Genomic DNA, 18,620 nt, shown 5'->3' on the forward strand with positions numbered 1-18,620 from the left:
GGCAACAGACACAGCGGGGGTTTTGAGCCCAGATCTTTCCGACTACTCCCCCACTCACCGCCCCGACCCCGTCTGGATTATCTTTTGCAGTATCATGTACTGCCTCCCATATTTCATAAGCCTCTGTTTCCTCATATGTAAACTAGGAACAGGTACACCTGCCTCTCAGAGTTGTGATAAGAATTTTCTGAAAATACTGTGTGCATTAGTGTTTTCTGAGTCTACAAGTCATATAGAAATGTTCATGCAGGCAGCCTGCAATGCCAGACTGGGTGGATCTGGTTTGCATCGCAGCTGTTTGACTGAGAGAGTTGGTCTGTGACAGCCGCTGCCTTCCGCAGGGTTAAAAGGTTAAATGTGGATCATGCCTCCATCCCCATTGGGCTGTAAAGAGGAATCAAAATTGCCTGGTAAATGTTACTTCCTCATTTCTTAGCTACTGTTTATAAAATTGTTTTCATGAGAACATGATCAAGTTAGTTTACAAAAATAACTGACAGTGAAGACACATTTGTCAGGCTCTCCTTGAAAGGCTGGTCTTCCAGGTGGCTCAGTGGTAAAGAATCTGCCTGCTAATGCAGGAGACTCCAGTTTGATCCTCAGATCAGGAAGATCCCCTGGAGAAGTAAATGGCAATCCGCTCCAATATTCTTGACTGAGAAATCCCACGGACAGAGGATGCTGGCGGGCTATGGTTCATGGGTTTGCAAAGAGTCAGACACAACTTAGGGACTGAGCATGCACTCCTAGAAAGGCGTGTGTGTGGCAAAATGAACGATTCAAAGTATCATGGGTTGAACTTCCTGGCTTTTCACAACAAGAGAGTCCATAGGTTAATACCGAGGAAGATACACTTGAGGAGTTCTCAGTACTGCTGTTGACAGGTGGATGTGGGCAGAGTTGGAGCAGATAAAGTGGTGGCCTGTGTTTACAGAGCAAGTAAGCTGTGGACCCTTCAACTGCTCTTATTTACTTAGCAAGCTGATATTGAGTGCTTCCTCGGTGCTGACTCTTAATATGTAAGCAAAAGATCTTTAGTGAATTAAGAGTGGGGTCAACATGGTAGAGGAGGTGATGAAAGAACACCCAAGTCTGTGCTCTGGAGAAATTCCTACACATAGTGCCGATTCTGATCTTACTGTTCATAGTGAACATATCAGATAAATGGTCTGCAGGATGTAGGCTATAGTTTTCTGATTATTATTTTGAGCTTGGTGCTGTTGTTCTTTGGCCCTTGAGTCTCAGATGGCCAGAATGAAGGACTTCATGAGTGAATAAAAAGTATAAAGTACATTAAATTCATTTTAGTGATAGTTAAAAATGAATCAAATCCTACAACAGTGGTTCAGAAAATTCAGTGAGGTTAGAAGGTCTTTGCTTTTAGTCACAGAAGATTAATTGGAAGATCCTGTTAACCAGGCTGGGCACACACATCTTAACAGGTGTATGATTTTGTCTCTCAGAGCCTGGAAACTTCAAGTGCCCCCAGCTTAGTATATTAAGATAAAAAATGTCTTTGTTGTTGTTGTTCTTAAGCTCCACAGGTAAATAAATTATCATAAGCCCTTTTTGGGGAGTAGTGGTGGTGGTTGATAACCTGATTTTATACAGTTGATTGGCATACTTCTTTCTCTGAGGCAGCTGAGAAACAGAGTGTATAAGAATTCACAAATCCATGCTCTTGTGGGTCTCACCAAAGGGCTTTCTTAGAGGGCTGTATTATTTAATCATGTCGGGTCTTGGTTTCCCCATCTGTAATGACAGCGTGTGACCATACTTAAGGATCATATTGACCTCTTACCGTTTTCTTGAGAGCTCGTTTGGAGATTCTCGTAGGAGAGCACAGCTGCCCGTTATACCCTTGACTGAAGGCCGAGCCTCCTCCATCAGGGATGCTCTTCATCTCCCACCAAGTGCGCAGCTTTGGGAGGGGCATGCCTGGAGTGGTGAAGGGGGACGGGGACACCCACCTAGCCAGCCAGATTAGTTGAATCAGCCTTGGCGATCAGTGGACTGACAGATGTTGCAAACAGATCGCCCTCACATCCTCCTTCCGTTTTCTTAAACCTGTGGTTTGAGTAACTGTAGATTCCTCAGGATATTGTGTTCTTTTTTTTTTTTTTTTGGATCCTACAGTACTGTGGTGTATCCAAAACTCCTTTAACAAGACAGGCAGTTTGCTTGCTTGCTTGTTTTCTCATTGTCTTATTTTGGCTTTCTTTCAGATTATTTTATATTCCGGAGATAAAATTTATGATGACTACTATCAAGATCTGAAAGGACGAGTGCATTTTACAAGTAACGATCTCAAATCTGGTGATGCTTCAATAAATGTGACAAATTTACAGTTGTCAGATATTGGCACATACCAGTGCAAAGTGAAAAAAGCTCCTGGTGTTGGAAATAAGAAGATTCAGCTGACAGTTCTTGGTAAGTTATTTGTATCAGTGTTACTTATTAACAGGGTAAGGGATCACAGTACTGTAGTAGCAGCATTTACGTGAGACAAAACTTAGAATTCTAGAGTAGTAAGTTTAAATATTTGACATACTGTCCTCAAATAGCATAAAACATAAAACTGGCAGTTTTTTGGGGGGATAGAAAAAAATAAGTGAACAGCTTCTTTGTGAAGTTCATGAAAACATTTGAAAGTAAATGAAGGAGTTCTGTGACATGGGAGACGAACCCTAAGGCAGGGGTAGGGGATCCAAACTTTTTGCCTTGTTCTCAGGTTTGCCCTGGGAATTAAATAGAACCTCTTCATTTCCTGGGCCTCAGCCTGCATTTTCAAAACATAAAAATAATTATCATTAAATCTCTATGCAGTCTCATTTAGCTCAAAATTGTGATGTGTGCTTTAAGCTTTATCAAACTGCATGTCCCAAGGAATAAATGAGATTTCTATGATGAATAATTGGAGTATTTAGAGGCGATGGAATATGGTAGCTGGAATATTGAATTGGGGTAAGGCATTAGACCTCGGACAGTCCTTTAACCTCCCTGAGCATCACTATTTTTTCATCCTTAAAAGTAAGGAGATTAGACAGATGGCCACTAGGACGTGGCTCTCCAGGACAGTTAAGAAGGAGAATAAGTATAAACTGCTCTGTAAACATCAAAGACTGAAAAGTTGATTATCCTTCTCTAGATTCTGTGGTCATGCACAAGCACTCTTAAACCCCCTGCAAACTGAGAAACTCTGAAAGGTATTGCTCACAAATACTTCTAAAATCTTGCTGTGGTAACTTTGCCCGAAAGTACAATGAGCTGCCATGTAGAGAATCTCAACAGTCTGGCAGTATTCTATGACAGTAAATTCCCCTGTGACCTAAAGTGTCAGGTTTGGGGGACACTTGGGGACCCAATTTATATAGGAAATGCTGACTGCTGAAATTGTCTTCCATATCCCTGGAAATAACTCATCTGTACAAGTCTCCCTCACATCAACTTCTACCCTTTGTTCCTTTTAATTTAGAGAACTGAGCAGGGGTTAAGTGTGTCGGGTTCCAGACTCACTCAGAGCAGATAGAGACTAATTTTTGTGCATCCCAGCGACAACTCCCAGGGTTGTCGTGGTTGATAAGGCAGTCTTCTGGCAGCATTGTCAAGGGCATCCTGGTAAGAGGCACTCCATGCTGAGTGGAACTTATTCTGAATATGTCGATGGTATGAAAGCAAGTGAACCTGAACAAGGAACCGGGAAAGGCAATATGGTAACATTGGAAATTCTAGCCTTTTGTGCGTACATTCAGCAAACATGGGGTTGCCTTTCTTTTTTATAAATGTGGAAGCTGGTAAAAGTTTAATAACTTGTCTGAACTCTTATCCTAGACCGTGGCATACCTGAAATTATAACCCTGAGTGTATCTTCTTTGGGGCTTCCCTGGTGATTTCAGATGGTAAAGAATCTGCCTGCAGTGCAGGAGACATGGGTTTGATCCCTGGGTGAGGAAGATCCCCTAGAGAAGGGCATGGCTACCCACTCCAGTATTCTTGCCTGGAGAATTCCATGGACAGAGGAGCCTGGCGGGCTACAGTCACTGCTTTCCAGGAATCATTGAGTTAGGATATATATGGAATTTTAACTGGTTCATGATGTACCAAGCAGATTGTACATATTTGTCAGGATTATTTACTGTGGAGTCCCTGTTTGATGGGCGCAGGTACACTGGGAGGAATATGATTGGCACATATTCCCAAAAGAGGTGTGGACAGACACTCTGTATATCTCTGTGTATGTGTGTGTGTGTATGCGTGAGACAGAGGAAGAGCTCGTAGGGGCTGTCATAGACTCTGGCCAGGCACACCTGAGGCAGCAGCCATGACTGTCTGGCAGGAGGGATGGCCTTTTACGTTAAACCTCACACCTCTGACATCTTCCTCAGCCTAGATGGGTGGAAAACACTGACACTGTAACTGCCTTTGTTAGCTCTGTGTGGGATCACCACGGCCAAGCAAGCCCTGGTGTCAAACCAGGGTGGGAAGGAGAGACTGAATGAGGGGTGAGGGGAGAGAGGGTATAGTGGTGGCTGAAGGGGGAAGCTGGGATGACCTCTGACCATGAGGATGACCTCTGACCTGGTGAGATTGTCTCAGAGCCAGAGGAGAATTTCTCTCTCCATGTTTTCTGATGAGTCATGACCACTGTGGCAGAAAACACCAGAAGTTTCTCCTGAAAGTGAGAGCTGGATAGAAACTTGTTTGCTTTTTTCCTGAAAATACTGTTTAGGCAGTCTGGAGGAAAGGTTAAACAAAATGCCTTATAGAGACCAGACTGTCCAGTGGAGCTTTTGATTGCTTCTCTGTCAGAGGCTCGGCCTGATACTTCGATTTGCTTGTCTGAAATCTGTAGATGCCACCATGGTGTCCCCATAGTAATGAAAACTTGTTCGTGGACTTCCCCGGTGGTCCAGTGATTAAGACTCCGAGCCCCCAATGCAAGGGTCGCAGCTTCGATCTCTAGTTGGGGAACTAAGATCCACATGGCACAGCCAAAAAACAATTAAAAACAAAAAAAAAGAAAGCTTGTTCAGAGCCGTGGGTGCTGTACAGACACAAACAGAGATGACCGTTAGCTGCCTGGGTGTGGGGTGGTGGCATGTTGCTATCCCATGCCCTGTTGCTAGGGCCTGCCCTGCTCTTTCAGATGCGCCAACTGTACATATGGATGCAACTCAAGAAAGAAGCTGGACAGGGGTGATGATGACAAGGGTTAGTATGGTGCCTGCTCGCTGCCAGCACCTTCCCTGGGAACTCCAGAAAAACCTGTTACTGGGACCTTTTGGTGTAAATAGACTTGGCTATTTTGGTGTATATGGTGTACTCAGACTTGCACCCACACCATGAGAAGGGCATGTGCAGGGATGCAGTCAACACTGGGATTTATTTGTTTTTTTTTTTCACTTTTTATTCTGAAATAATTTTAGTTTCACAGACAGGCTGCAAAACTAGCAGAAAGTTCATGAGAGTGTACCCATTACCTAATTTTTCCTAATGGTAACATTTTGCAAAATCATAATACAACTGCTAAAACCAAGAAATTAGTGTTGAAGCTATACTTCTAACTATGGGCCTAAATTGAATTTTACAGCTTCCCATTAATGCCCTTTTGTTCCCCGGTCAAGTCGAAGGTCCATGCTGAATTGATGTCCCCTTTAGTCTCCTCAAGTTAATGTCAAGGAGCACATGTTGTTCTGTCTTATTGTTTAACCATGATCACTTGGTTTAAATTTTATCTGATAGATTTCTCCATTGTAAAATTACTAATTTTCCCTCTGGGATTGAAAAGTGAAAGTGAAATCGCTCAGTCGTGTCGACTCTTTGCGACCCCATGAACTGTAGCTCACCAGGCTCCTCCATCCATGGAATTTTCTAGGCAAGAGTACTGGAGTGGGTTGCCATTTCCTTCTCCAGGGGATCTTCCCAACCCGGGGATCGAACCTGGGTCTTCCGCATTGCGGGCAGATGCTTTACCATCTGAGCCAGCAGGGACTCCCAGGATTGAAAAATACTCCCCCAAACCCCCAGTACTAGCTGTTTGTATATAAAATAAAAGTTTGAAAACCTCAAAAAACAAAACAAAAACTAGCCCTTTTTATATAAAATAAAAGTTTGAAAGCTTCAACAATAATAACAAAAAATAGTAGCTCTTTGTATATAAGATAAAAGTTTGAAAACTTAAAAAAAAAAAATAGTCCCAGTGGGGGAGCCACTTTGAGACTATGCAAATATCCTTTCTCCTCAAACTTTTTGCCTATTGATTTTTAGCATCTATGCATGGATTTCACCAGAAGTCAAGGTATTTTGAACCAAGCAAAAATACTATTCCTGGATGGATGACATGATGATAAAAGTATATTCTGTCCCAAATAGAGTTTAGAGTATTTTCTGTGGTCTGAGGTAGTGGGCCCCTAGCTTGGAGGGGTGATGATATAACACATAGCTGGAACACAGCATTACTAAATTGGTGGGATGCCAACCAAGTGCAAGGTGAAAGTCATAGATCTTTAACTGAGAAGGATTGTTTATTGGTTTTGTCACTGAACATGGTGACAGATGTGCTGAGGACAATGGCTGAGTATCCTGGAGCCCCAGACCAAAGAAATGTTAGATGATAAAAGTTGATCTTTGTTCCCTTTCTGGTTTTATCCTTCAGTCCAGCAAGGTGCCATGGATTAAAAGTTAATCTTCCCTATACTGGGATGGGTAAAATTAAGACTTGCCCTTTCTCCTCCCTTTGGAAAGCAGGTAGCCACCCCTAGGCGGGGTTTCCCAGGTGTCGCTGGGGGGGGAGGGTTTCCCAGGTGTCGCTAGTGGTAAAAAGCCTGCCTGCCAACACAGGAGACATAAGAGACTCCAGTTCAGTCCTTGGGTTGGGAAGATCCCCTGGAGGAGGATATGGCAACTCATTCCAGCCTTCCTGCCTGGAGAATCCCATGGACAGAGGAGCCTGGTGGGCAGCAGTCTGTGGGGTTGCACAGAGTTGGACACGACTGAGCAACTTAGCCCACCTGCACTCCTGAGCGACACTCAGAACTAGTGTTGGTAAAAGCTTGTTCTGTTGGGGATGGAGTATCTTGAAATCTCAAACTCAGTGGGACCCTGACTTCCTGAGCAGCCGCTGTAAATAACTGCCCTTTATTAGATATGTTTGGGAGGGGGACATTTTCAGTAGAAAAAAAGTTTAGGGTTAGAATGCTGTATTACCAATAGATGCTTGATGTCCAAAGCATTGCTTCAATATCTCACTTACTGCTCATCTGTGTAATAAGGGATCTATTGGTAGTTTGAAAAAATGGAGAACAGGACTCATTTCGTTGAAGACTCAAAGGATGAAATAATTGTGCAAAACTGATTCAAAAGTCCAAGTGATGTAGTGTCCAGGGCGACTGATAGATGTGAAAAAGAAACAGATTTGCTTAGGAAAATCAACAACGCAGTTAAATGCATCTGTTGATCCTTATTAAAAAGTGTAAGTTGTAACAGACAAAGGGGAGAAATCCAATTAAATTTTAGAATTATCGAGAAATGTGTGAAGTGAGACCATGATCAACACTCTTAGTTAAAGAGGCCCCACTGGGTATGACAGACCCTGTCGGCCAGATTTGGAAAACAGTTCTTATAGAGTTAAACATTCACTAACCTGATGTGAAAAAGGAAAACCTATACCTCCACTTAACAAGCAGCATTGTTTATGACAGTGCAAAACTGTAAAACCCATTCACATTTATTCTTAGTAGTGAAAAAAGACTAACCAGGACTTGAAAGACTAAAAAAAGAAAAAAGCAGTCCTGCTATTTATCAGACTGGGAGAATGGCTGCAGATAGTCAGGTCGAGGGTCTATAGGAAGGTTGCTCTCCCAAGGGTGTGGAGCGTTGGTAAACTCTAGCCTACAGCTGTCTCCTCACTGTTGCCCCCAGAGCCATGTGCAATGCTTCTCCTGTACTGGGGGGACCCAAGTTGTTGGGTTGTCCTTGTCTCTAGTTTAATCCCCACTTCTAATCCTGCCGCAGAAACGGCATCAGATTCAGAACTGGTCTCTGCTCTTGAAGACTCTTCTTCGAACCTTCAGACTCTCTTGCTCCCTTGTCCAGTGACATGCCATCACTTTCACAGTGCCTCCTCACCAGTCCATCTCATTCCCGCCGACTACACACCTGCTCCTGGTCTAACTGGGCTTTGATACTAGCCCCTAGACAGGAAACAGTGTTCATCGATATCTGAATGAACAAGCAGATTTATGTTACAGCCAATGGGATCCAACTCAACAATAAGAAAGAACAGATAAATGATATATATACAACAACATGGATCAATTGGATCAATCTCAAAGTGAAGAGGAACTAAAGAGCCTCTTGATGAGGGTGAAAGAGAGTGAAAAAGCTAGTTTAAAACTCAACATGCCAAAAAACTAAGATCATGGCATCCAGTTCCATCACTTCATGTCAAATAGAAAGGGAAAAAGTGGAAGCAGTGGCAGATTTTATTTTCTTGGGCTCCAAAATCACAGCGGATGGTGGCAGCAGCCAGGAAATTAAGACAGTTGCTCCTTGGAGGGAAAGTTATGACAAACCTAGACAGCATATTAAAAAGCAGAGACACTATGCTGACAAAGGTCCACCTAGTCAAAGCTGTGGTTTTTCCAGTAGTCATGTACGGATGTGAGAGTTGGACCATAAAGAAGGCTGAGCACCAAAGAATTGATGCTTTCAAATTGTGGTGCTGGAGAAGACTCTTTGAGAGTCCCCTGGACAGCAAGGAGATGAAACCGGTCAATCCTAAAGGAGGTCAACCCTGACTCCATTGGAAGGACTGATGCTGAAGCTGAAGCTCTTAATACTTTAGCCACCTGATGTAAAGAGCAGACTCACTGGAAAAGACTCTGATGCTGGGAAAGATTGAGGACAGGAGGAGAAGGGGGAGACACAGTCTAAGATGGTTAGATAGCATCACTGACTCAATGGACATGAAGTTGAGCAAACTCCGGAGATAATGAACAACAGAGGAACCTGGTGTGCTGCACTCCATGGGGTCACAAAGAGTTAGACACGACTGAGCAACTGAAAAACAGTAACAGAAGCCTTATGATGAATAAAAGAAGCAAAAGTGCATACTGTGTCTTCCATTTATATGACTCACAGAGAAGCAGAACCAACCTATAGCGATTATGCAGTTCAGCAAGAGCGTATGACCTTTAATGGAGCTATTAGCTGCTCTAAACAGTACCCTGAAGAGTCCAGGAGTATAACCTCAGAACTGCCTTTTTATAACACTGCTGTCTGGGTGGGCTTGGATTGCTATAACTATGGAATGTAATTGGCCCTTGCTGCTCTTATGTGGATTTTCCCTTTTATCAGCATAAACCCCCTGATTGTGGGCTAAGAGAAGGATGTGACAGTGCACACACACTCCAAGAGGACTGCATACTCCCGGAAAACTATGCTGCGTGTCAAAGTCCAAGTAGAAGCATAGGAATGGAGGGGAAGCGTCCTTGGGTCTGAAGTAGCCCAGCCCACATCATTCTTGCTTCTTTCAGATGTGCCCCGTGGAATGGAAGGGCACAGAGCCACCCCTGAGCTGCTGCCTGGCCTCTTACACAATGGCTGCTTGCCTGAGCTCATTCTTGCCTGTTCTGTGCTGGACGCAGCTAAGGAAACTGGCATTGGCAACCTGTTTGAGTCTTTCAGTCTTGTCTACTCCGAACCCAGGACCGCTGCTCTCATTTAGCGGCTTGCGACATGCTGTATTTGTTTAAATCATCATTAGAAACATACATTCCATTTTCCTGTATAAACTTATAACTTAATGTCTTTTCTTAGTTAAGCCTTCAGGTACAAGATGTTATGTTGATGGATCAGAAGAAATTGGAAATGACTTTAAACTCAAATGTGAACCAAAAGAAGGTTCACTCCCACTACGATATGAATGGCAGAAGTTGTCCGACTCACAGAAACTGCCCACCTCATGGTTACCAGGTACTGCTGATTATACAGCTTGATTCTGTGCCATTGATTTGAACTTAAGCCTAGTAGGATTTGTGCACGTATGTGTAGATTTTTTAATCCCCAAAGCCTTCCCTTTCCTAGACAGAGCAATCAGGATTCTAAGGGATTTAGTGTTTTATAATGACAACTTTGTGTCATGTAGTATAAGTAAAGAGATATTTTATAACTGCTTAGGATATTATAATTGATTTCTTTGGTGTATATTTTTAATTAACAATAATATTGATGGAAACTTCATTATCATAAATTAGTGGCTAAGCTACAAGGAGATATGGATCTTGAGTGTTTTGGCTGGACTCAGGTTGAAGATATGGTTATTTACACGTGGCATGTCTGTAAAAACAAAATAGCTGTGTGACACTAACCACAGTGATTCAAACTGGTTAAGTCTGATCGCTCATCTGTGTGTTATAATTAATCTATTCAAACTGATTAATCCCCTTCCACCCCCGGTCCTCCGTAAGATCTCTGTCCACCTCTGTGTCTTTTTTCAGAAAAAGAGGCTGAACAGTGGGACCCCTTCTGCTTTTCTGTCTCTTCTGTCTGGGGGGATGAGATATATTTTGAAGATCTTGCTGCTGCACCTAAGAGCTTTTGTGCCATGGAGTATTTTTTATAATCAGTGTGCTCTGTTTCACCAGAGACTTTGTGCCTGACTGAAGGGTTCATGATTACTTTGGCTCTGACATGAATGAGCTGGAGGCGTGATGGTTTGCATTCGGGAGACGTGCATGTGTCTTGTTGTGTTTGTTCTGCGTCTCGCTTCAGTTTGTCTCACTTTTATCTGTATTACTAGAAACTCAGCAGTCTGTTATTATAAAAGTGGGTTTTGCCTCCTTGCCCCCTCTTTCCTCCCATAGAAATGACATCACCTGTTATATCTGTGAAAAATGCCACTGCCGAATACTCCGGGACATACAGCTGTACGGTCAGAAACAGAGTGGGCTCTGATCAGTGCCTGCTGCGCCTGGATGTCGTTCCTCGTAAGCATCTTCTCTCTGCTCTGATGAGGTTGTTTCGTGATGTTTACGCAGTCACCTTTGGTTTCATCAGCAAGTATGTGTGATGGGCAGTGGGATGCTGCCTTTGAGCAAAGCACTCTGGCTTGGTTACTCGCTTTTCTAAGACATGGAAGGGAAAAAAGTACTACATTTTATTAATAAAACCTTCATTATTGTAGCACCATTATGGAGGCAAGAGTTGCCAAGTTAATTTTTGTACTATATTTAGCCAGTGTAAGTAAGGCTTCCCTGGTGGCTCTAGTGGTAAAAAAAAAAATCCGCCTGCCAATGCATGAGATGCAGGTTCGATCCTTGGGTCAGGAAGATCCACTGGAGGAGGGCATGGCAACCATTGTCCTCCAGTATTCTTGCCTGGAGAATCCCATGGACAGAGGAGCCTGGCGGTCCATAGTCCATGGGGTCACAAAGAGGTGGACACGACTGAAGTGATTTAGCATGCATGTGACTGCTGCTGCTGCTAAGTCGCCTCAGTCGTGTCCGACTCTGTGCGACCCCATAGATGGCAGTCCACTAGGCTCCGCCGTCCCTGGGATTCTCCAGGCAAGAATACTGGAGTGGGTTGCCATTTCCTTCTCCAGTGCAGGAAAGTGAAAAGTGAAAGGGAAGTCGCTCAGTCGTCTCCGACTCTTCGCGATCCCATGGACTGTAGCCCACCAGGCTCCTCCATCCATGGGATTTTCTAGGCAAGAGCACTGGAGTGGGGTGCCATTGCCTTCTCCGATGCATGTGACTAAGGACAAATTATTTAGAACATTCTTATGCCAACCTAGATAGCTGTGAATAGTAAAATCCTTCAGAGTGATTTTATTGTTTTTATCCTTGAAATAGATTATACAGTTCAGAAGAAAGTTCATTTAGTAGATTTTCCCCTGACCAGAAAAAGCTAGCTAATTTGTCTCTTAAAGTTAATATATGCAATGAAATCAATCTTTTATTGTGTATCATTACCTTCAATATGGCTAGATAAAAAGTATTTTTGTTTTATGTTGTTTTTTCTGTTAATTATTTTCTTGTTGACATCTTATTCTAGCTTCAAATAGAGCTGGGACAATTGCAGGAGCTGTGATAGGAACTTTGCTTGCGCTCGTGCTTATTGCCCTTATTGTCTTTTGCTGTCATAAAAAGCGCAGAGAAGAAAAATACGAAAAGGAAGTTCACCATGATATCAGGTAATTAAGTGACACGGGAGTTGACTGATATACTGAATTTATTACATCATTAAAGCATTAGCTCTCTTAACCATCTGAAGCATTTGGCTGCAGGAGAACTGAATGAAAGCTGTAGCTTTTCCCCTTAACACATTTGAAAGTATTTAATACTTACTTCAAGTGTGTGGAGCCAACTAACCTCTCCCCTACTTTGGGCCCTACTTTAAGAACCACTGCCGAATGCTTATCTCAAGACTGTCTGCCTTCTCCCAATAAAGTACAGGCATGAAGGTTTCAAAAAATGAAGATGTTAAGGTTGGTTAGTTTGTTTTTTAAAGGTCTGATTGTATCTAGTGACGTAGCTAGTTAATAGATCTATTGGTAATGTGATTTAATTTTTTTTAAATATTCTAAACCAGTAGATCTTAACTAGAAGAGAATTATAACATTGAATTATAGAACTTGTAAAAATAACAACGTATGACCAAAGTAACGCCCAGAAAATTGACATTTGCCGAGTCTGGGGTGGGGTCTGGCACTTTTCTTTTTGAAGTGTACCAGAAATAACTCGGATATATATTCTGTGTCGGTGCTTATTATGAAAATTCTTATGCCTCCTTCTCAGTTTTTGCAAACTTAAATTTGCTAAGTTTTCAGCTAAAGTCTTAGATGAGTAGCTTTCATAATAAAAAGGATATTTTATCTTGTTCTTTTTTTTTGGTTGAATTATCTGTTGGTTTATTACATGACTATAACCAGGTTATCTAGATCAGTGATACTAGAATATGAAAATATTTGAAGTTTGTTCTTTGTGAGACAACATTATAGTCATGCATTTTTGTAAAAACCACATTTCATTGTGTGTGAAGATAGAAACTCTGTATTGATAAACTTGGGCCAAACACACAGTTGATGACATTGTGCCTTCCTGTGCTTGTTTTCTGTGTATCACTCGCACTTTTACACACTTGATGCTTAAATAGCGGCTCTTCCCTCATCCCTACCCATGATTCACAGCTCACATAGTGTAAGATTTTTTAGAAACGTTCTTTGGGATCTTCGCTTTCTAGAGAAGACGTGCCTCCTCCCAAGAGCCGTACGTCCACTGCCAGAAGCTACATCGGCAGCAATCACTCATCCCTGGGATCCATGTCCCCGTCCAACATGGAAGGATATTCCAAGACTCAGTACAACCAAGTGCCAAGCGAAGACTTGGACCGCGCTCCTCAGAGTCCAACACTCCCACCCGCTAAGGTCGCTGCCCCTAATCTCAGTAGGATGGGGGCGGTGCCTGTGATGATTCCAGCGCAGAGCAAGGACGGGTCTATAGTGTAGAGCCTCTGTGCCCTTCACCCATGCTCTCCTCTGGAAATATGAACACCTGTACATTTTGCTACCAGCCTCAAAATACGTGGAAAAAAAAAAAGCTAACCAAAAACTGTAAGAATAACACATCAAAAAGTTTTGTTTGGTTATATTGGAATAGTAAAGGCACTGAAGTTCTGAGGACAGATTCACTATCTAAATATTTCCTTTAAGAGCTTGACTTTATAGGTTTCTGAATATCAATACTTAAGTCAGATGTGGCACTTTGAATATGAAATCAGAGGTGAAGAAGGAAATTGGTGAACTTTCGTGCACACCAAGTTGATACTTGAATCATCTGAAATTTCTGCCGTTGTTTTTAGATTGCTTTTTTCCCGCCTAATTTATGTGACCCGATAGTGTTCCCCTAACCCCCTCAAAATTGGTAAAGATTCGTGGCAAAAATACTTACTTACATGCATTTATGTTTGTTCTTGTTTTCACTTCTTTGAAAGCTGTGTGTTTAAAATGTCTCTAATAAGTAGAAAACACTACAGTGTTCTAGAAATCACCTAGTTCCGTGTAATTCATAAGCCTTGGATATGAAATGACTTCTTAAGTATTTAATGGATAGATTGCTGTGGGTGGCAGGGACATAGTAGGCTCTTTGGTATGCTAAATTAAAGGAGCATTTATCTGATTCATTTAGAAAATTTGCTGTTACCTGTATACAGTGATGACACTAGTGGTGCAATAGTGAGGATGGATTTTGTTGATTAATGTACCAGTGTCCCAAGGCCTGTGGTGGTCTGCAAAACAGTGACCTGCTATCAAAGATGTAGAGTATTTTGCGGTTCCTAAGTAAATGCTGGCCCTGCGCTTTAGGTGATATTTTCCTAATAAGAAAAAAAATTATAACTCGTTTATTGTTTGGCAATTACAGGTTGTCATTCTCTAAATTATTGGTTCTAAATTGAATAATTTTTTGTTTTCCTGGTTTGGTTTTTTGTGTTTGTGATGCTGTTGCATATTATATGTTCTAGAAAGGTAATCTGAAATTTACCCTCTTGAATGCAGTTCCTGGAGGATATTTTCTTCATAGACTTAGAATGATGAACTACGTTTTAAACTAGTAAGTGTCCTCTGTCAATTCTGTATTTCAGACTTGGGAGGATGTACAGTTGCTATTGTATGGCCAACATGTCTTGTGTAGTTTCAGAAAATCAAGTTGAGCTTGGAAAAGTTTGTCTCAGTTTTGTGGAAGTGACTTAATCTTTTTTTTTTAAAAAAAAAGAGAAATGAAAGGAAAAGGAATTAGAAAAATACTCCTACTGCCAAATGTGTTAAATACTGTTTTAGTAGATGAAAGTGAATTTATTGTATTTCCCTTAAGATTGTGAGGGAGTGTGGATTTAGTAGAATGAGCCAACAGTTTCTTTATAGTAATAAGTTCTGCAATAAATTATTTCACTAGCTCTAAAACCTTTTCCCTAGATTTTAGTAGGGAGTTGGTTTCTGTTCATCTCTTTGGGTGCTGTGGTGGTAAATGCTACATTATACATTAATGTTGGCATGTATTTATGATTAGGCAGAGTATTGTATACATTTTTAATGGCAAATTAAAGCTGAATGTGTAATGGATTCGTGTATAGTTTTACATATTTAGAAGCATTTTTAACATAGGTTTTTAACGTTACATAATGTTGCTTTTGTACTTATGTTAACATTTTCATCTGTGCCTTTTGGGTAATTTAGTTTTATTATGAATTTCTGGTGCCTATGAGCTAGCTATCACCCGAAAGGTGCTTAGAGGTGAAGGTACTGTTCCTAAAAGTGCATCACTGTGATACCTATCTATCCTCATACCTTCAGTCTTGCCTCTTCCTGTTCTTTTTGGATACAAGGTAACTGATTGTGTTACTTATATAAAGTTTTTAAAATGTCAACATCCCCTACACTCTTTGACTGTGTTTCTGATTTTATAATAATAACTATTTTTGAATATCAGATCTCTGATCTGTTTTATATGAATAAAATGTATAAGGTATTATAGAAGTAAATAACCGAGCACGACATTACTAATAAGAATTTTGGTCCTTCCTATTCCCAGTTTTGTAATGAAGAATATGCTATCAGTATAAGTAGAAATCACTACAAAAAGTGGACATATGTAAGGCTTTCCTTACCTTAGACTTCGTAGTTAATCTGGGATTTGGCTGTAGAATCTCTTCTGAAAGGGCTTTTCAGGCAAGAATACTGGAGTGGTTGCCATTTGCAGGGGATCTTCCCTATCCAGGGATCGAATCCACATCTCTTGCGTCTCCCCTGCACTGGCATGCGGATTCTTTACTGCCAGTGCCATCTGGGAAGCCCCCCATTGTTTTCTCCTCCCTTAGACTTCGCAGTTAATCTAGGATTTGGCTGTAGAGTCTCTTCCAGAATGCTTCCTTCCAATTCAGGTCCATTACCACCTACAGCCTGAGAAACAAGCTCTGGAAAAAAGGTCGCTGTCATGACCTCAAGAGACCTGTTATATGTGGTTGAGTTTAGAGGACAGAACTCAGTTTTGAGTTTGTATCTCCAGCTACTCGTAAATTTCAGTGAATCCAAAAGTCAGATAGTACTGATAACTTCCGAAATAATTCTGACTGATAGTTTCCACTGAACTAGAGATCAAATATTTGTTCTAGAATTACTGTTGGTAATCATCAAGCAAGTCAACAAAAGATTATTATTCAAGCATTTTGAAACTGTCAGTCAAGGACAGCAGTGAACCATCAACGCAAAGCTGTTCCATTCCACTTTGTACCTAAGAGAATTGACACCGTCTTTTTGAGTTAGTTGGGGTAGCTTTAAAAGAAATATAGAGGTTATAATTCTGTGTTTTGAATATGTAGATTACAGGTGTTTGTTTTCATATGGCAACCTTACTAATATTTCCCTGTTTGGAGATCAAAAACAGAAACAATATTGATTAAGCTGGCCAGTTATTCCAGGCAGATAACCTTTTAATTTAGAGTTGTTACAATGGAAACACAGACTGAGTATGTCTTAGGGGGAGGTTAATTCAAGAAACACAATTAGATTATTGGTGTGAACACCTGGTTCTTATTAAAAAGATGATTTTTAGGATTGAGTTCTGGAAATTTGTAGCAGGTGAAGGGGCATATAAGACAGTTTGATTAAATATGAAAAGAATTCATTGCATGAAGTTGGATACCCAGTCCTGTAATGTATGGCTTCTTAACTATTCTCTGTCTTTCTCTGTGCGTGCAGCATGTAAATTTGAAGTTATATAAACGTTTAAAGTTTTTTTCTAATCTTTTTTCATCTCCATAGTTTTTAGGGCTTTCAGATGGCCTTATTCCAGTGTGCAAAGAAAAAAACTCGTATTTTTTGTGGTTAATGCTTTGATGTGTCATGTAAGGAGTAGTTTGTAGAAAATGTTGGCACAATTTTAACTTTTTAGTGGCTTATGACATATATATATATATGTGTATATATATATCTTTATAATATTTCTGTGTTTAGTAGTATAAATGTTCTGGGCAAGTTTTAATGTTTCAAATGCCTTTGGATATTCTTGCAATAAGGGCAACGTGTTCTGTAGTTAGACCTTTTTTACTCATTTGACACTAAAATGGTTCATAACTGAGCACAAATTCTACCTAATAGAAATAGGAAAGAACAATATATAAATTGGTGAATTGTGGTTCTGTTTGTCTTATGAAAGGTACACCAACACACATTTGTTGTTTTGGCTTCTCACTGTTAATTAAAATCTAGTTTTGCAAAATACCCAAGTTTGTGATTTCAGAGTGTGGTAAATGTCAGTTGAGTTTGGTTTAGACCTCAAACACTAAAAGCTCCAAAGAACTCTGTTTTCTACTAATTTATTTTATGACACAAGTGTTGAGAGAACCTCAATTCACTGATTCTCTTATTCTCATCCCTAACTGAATTTTTGTGACAAATACACTTGTACTACTGAGAAGAGATATTTTGACACTTCACATATGCAAGTTGAGAACTACGAGTGTCAGTTTCAAAAATGATTTTTTTGTATTTCAAGTTTCTGGCTTAAATATCCAATGGTGCAGATTTTGAAATTTGTAAGAACAAAGTTTGGTTTCAAAAAAGCCAAAAACTTGCTCTGGTTTTGTGACCTTGTGTACTTTGAAAATAAAATCAAGAAAGCAATTTTTTGCCTCATGGTGTGGCTTCATTGGTCCTCTTATTTAAAAAAAAAAAAAGTCTACTTTATAACATGTCAATATACTGTTCTCCCTGCTTTCCTTAGCCAGGGTTTCTTCCCCCACCCCACACCCCCTGCATCTTTTATTAAATAAAGATCAGAACAATCACACATCAGGGAAAACTTACCAGTGAAAATTTCTCCAGTCCTGTGCATCTATATGACAGTGTATAACAGTGTTTTGGGGGTTGAAGCCTCCAAAGTTCCGTGGAGGATCGTGTCACAATTACAGTCTAAACTCAAGAGTTTTCAGATACATTAAAAATGTGTGTACAGTGACTTCCCTCCTGGCCCAGTGGTAAGACTCCATGCTTCCCATGCAAGGGGGTTGGGGTTCAGTCCCTGGCTGGGGAACTAAAATCCCGCATGCCCCATGGTATGGCCAAAAAGAAAAAATGTTCATGCATATATGTACTAAATACACATACATCTAGTTATGCTTTAAAGCTATTTTCATTGACTCTAAACAGTGATTTCAGAAAAAAAAAAATGAGGTAGTAATGCTTTTGTAAGAAGATATTTTGAGAAATACTTTGTTTTTACTATAATTTCTCAACCGTAGCTCTTTTAACATTTGGGGATGGATGATTCTTGGTTGCGGGGGACTGTGTACATCGCCAATGTTTAGCGTCATTGCTGACCTTTACCTACAAAGTGCCCATAGCTCCTGCCCTCCCTGCCAAGAGGTGACAACCAAAAATGTCTCCAGTGTTGCCAAATAGTCACTGGGGTGGAACAAAACCACCCCTAATTGAGAATCAGTGGTTTATACTAATGTGAAGCTTTCTACTCACATTAAAAGAAGAGCATAGACTTTGGAGTCAGACATATCTGAGTACCACTTATTACTAGATGCTTTACTTCACTTCAGTTGCCTGGTGTTTA

General features: G+C 40.8%; 1 protein-coding gene across 3 annotated transcripts in view; it reads left to right on the forward strand.

The window, feature by feature from the left end:
- CXADR (CXADR cell adhesion molecule) overlaps window positions 1-18,620 on the forward strand; it is a 68,776-nt gene that overhangs the window by 27,008 nt on the left and 23,148 nt on the right. Inside the window, exons 3-7 of one of the 3 annotated variants that reach the window (XM_081572673.1) lie at window positions 2,226-2,430; window positions 9,820-9,975; window positions 10,866-10,988; window positions 12,058-12,196; window positions 13,246-17,680. In XM_081572673.1, the coding sequence (XP_081428799.1) occupies window positions 2,226-2,430; window positions 9,820-9,975; window positions 10,866-10,988; window positions 12,058-12,196; window positions 13,246-13,510 (888 nt within the window). In that variant the 3' untranslated portion in view covers window positions 13,511-17,680. Of the gene's footprint in view, window positions 1-2,225; window positions 2,431-9,819; window positions 9,976-10,865; window positions 10,989-12,057; window positions 12,197-13,192; window positions 17,681-18,620 lie in introns of those variants that run through there. The other 2 variants (XM_081572672.1, XM_081572674.1) reach the window with 2 other exon arrangements.

Source organism: Giraffa tippelskirchi, chromosome 2, assembly GCF_054371585.1.
Source record: "Giraffa tippelskirchi isolate mGirTip1 chromosome 2, T2T-mGirTip1v1.2.pri, whole genome shotgun sequence".
NCBI lineage: Eukaryota > Metazoa > Chordata > Mammalia > Artiodactyla > Giraffidae > Giraffa > Giraffa tippelskirchi.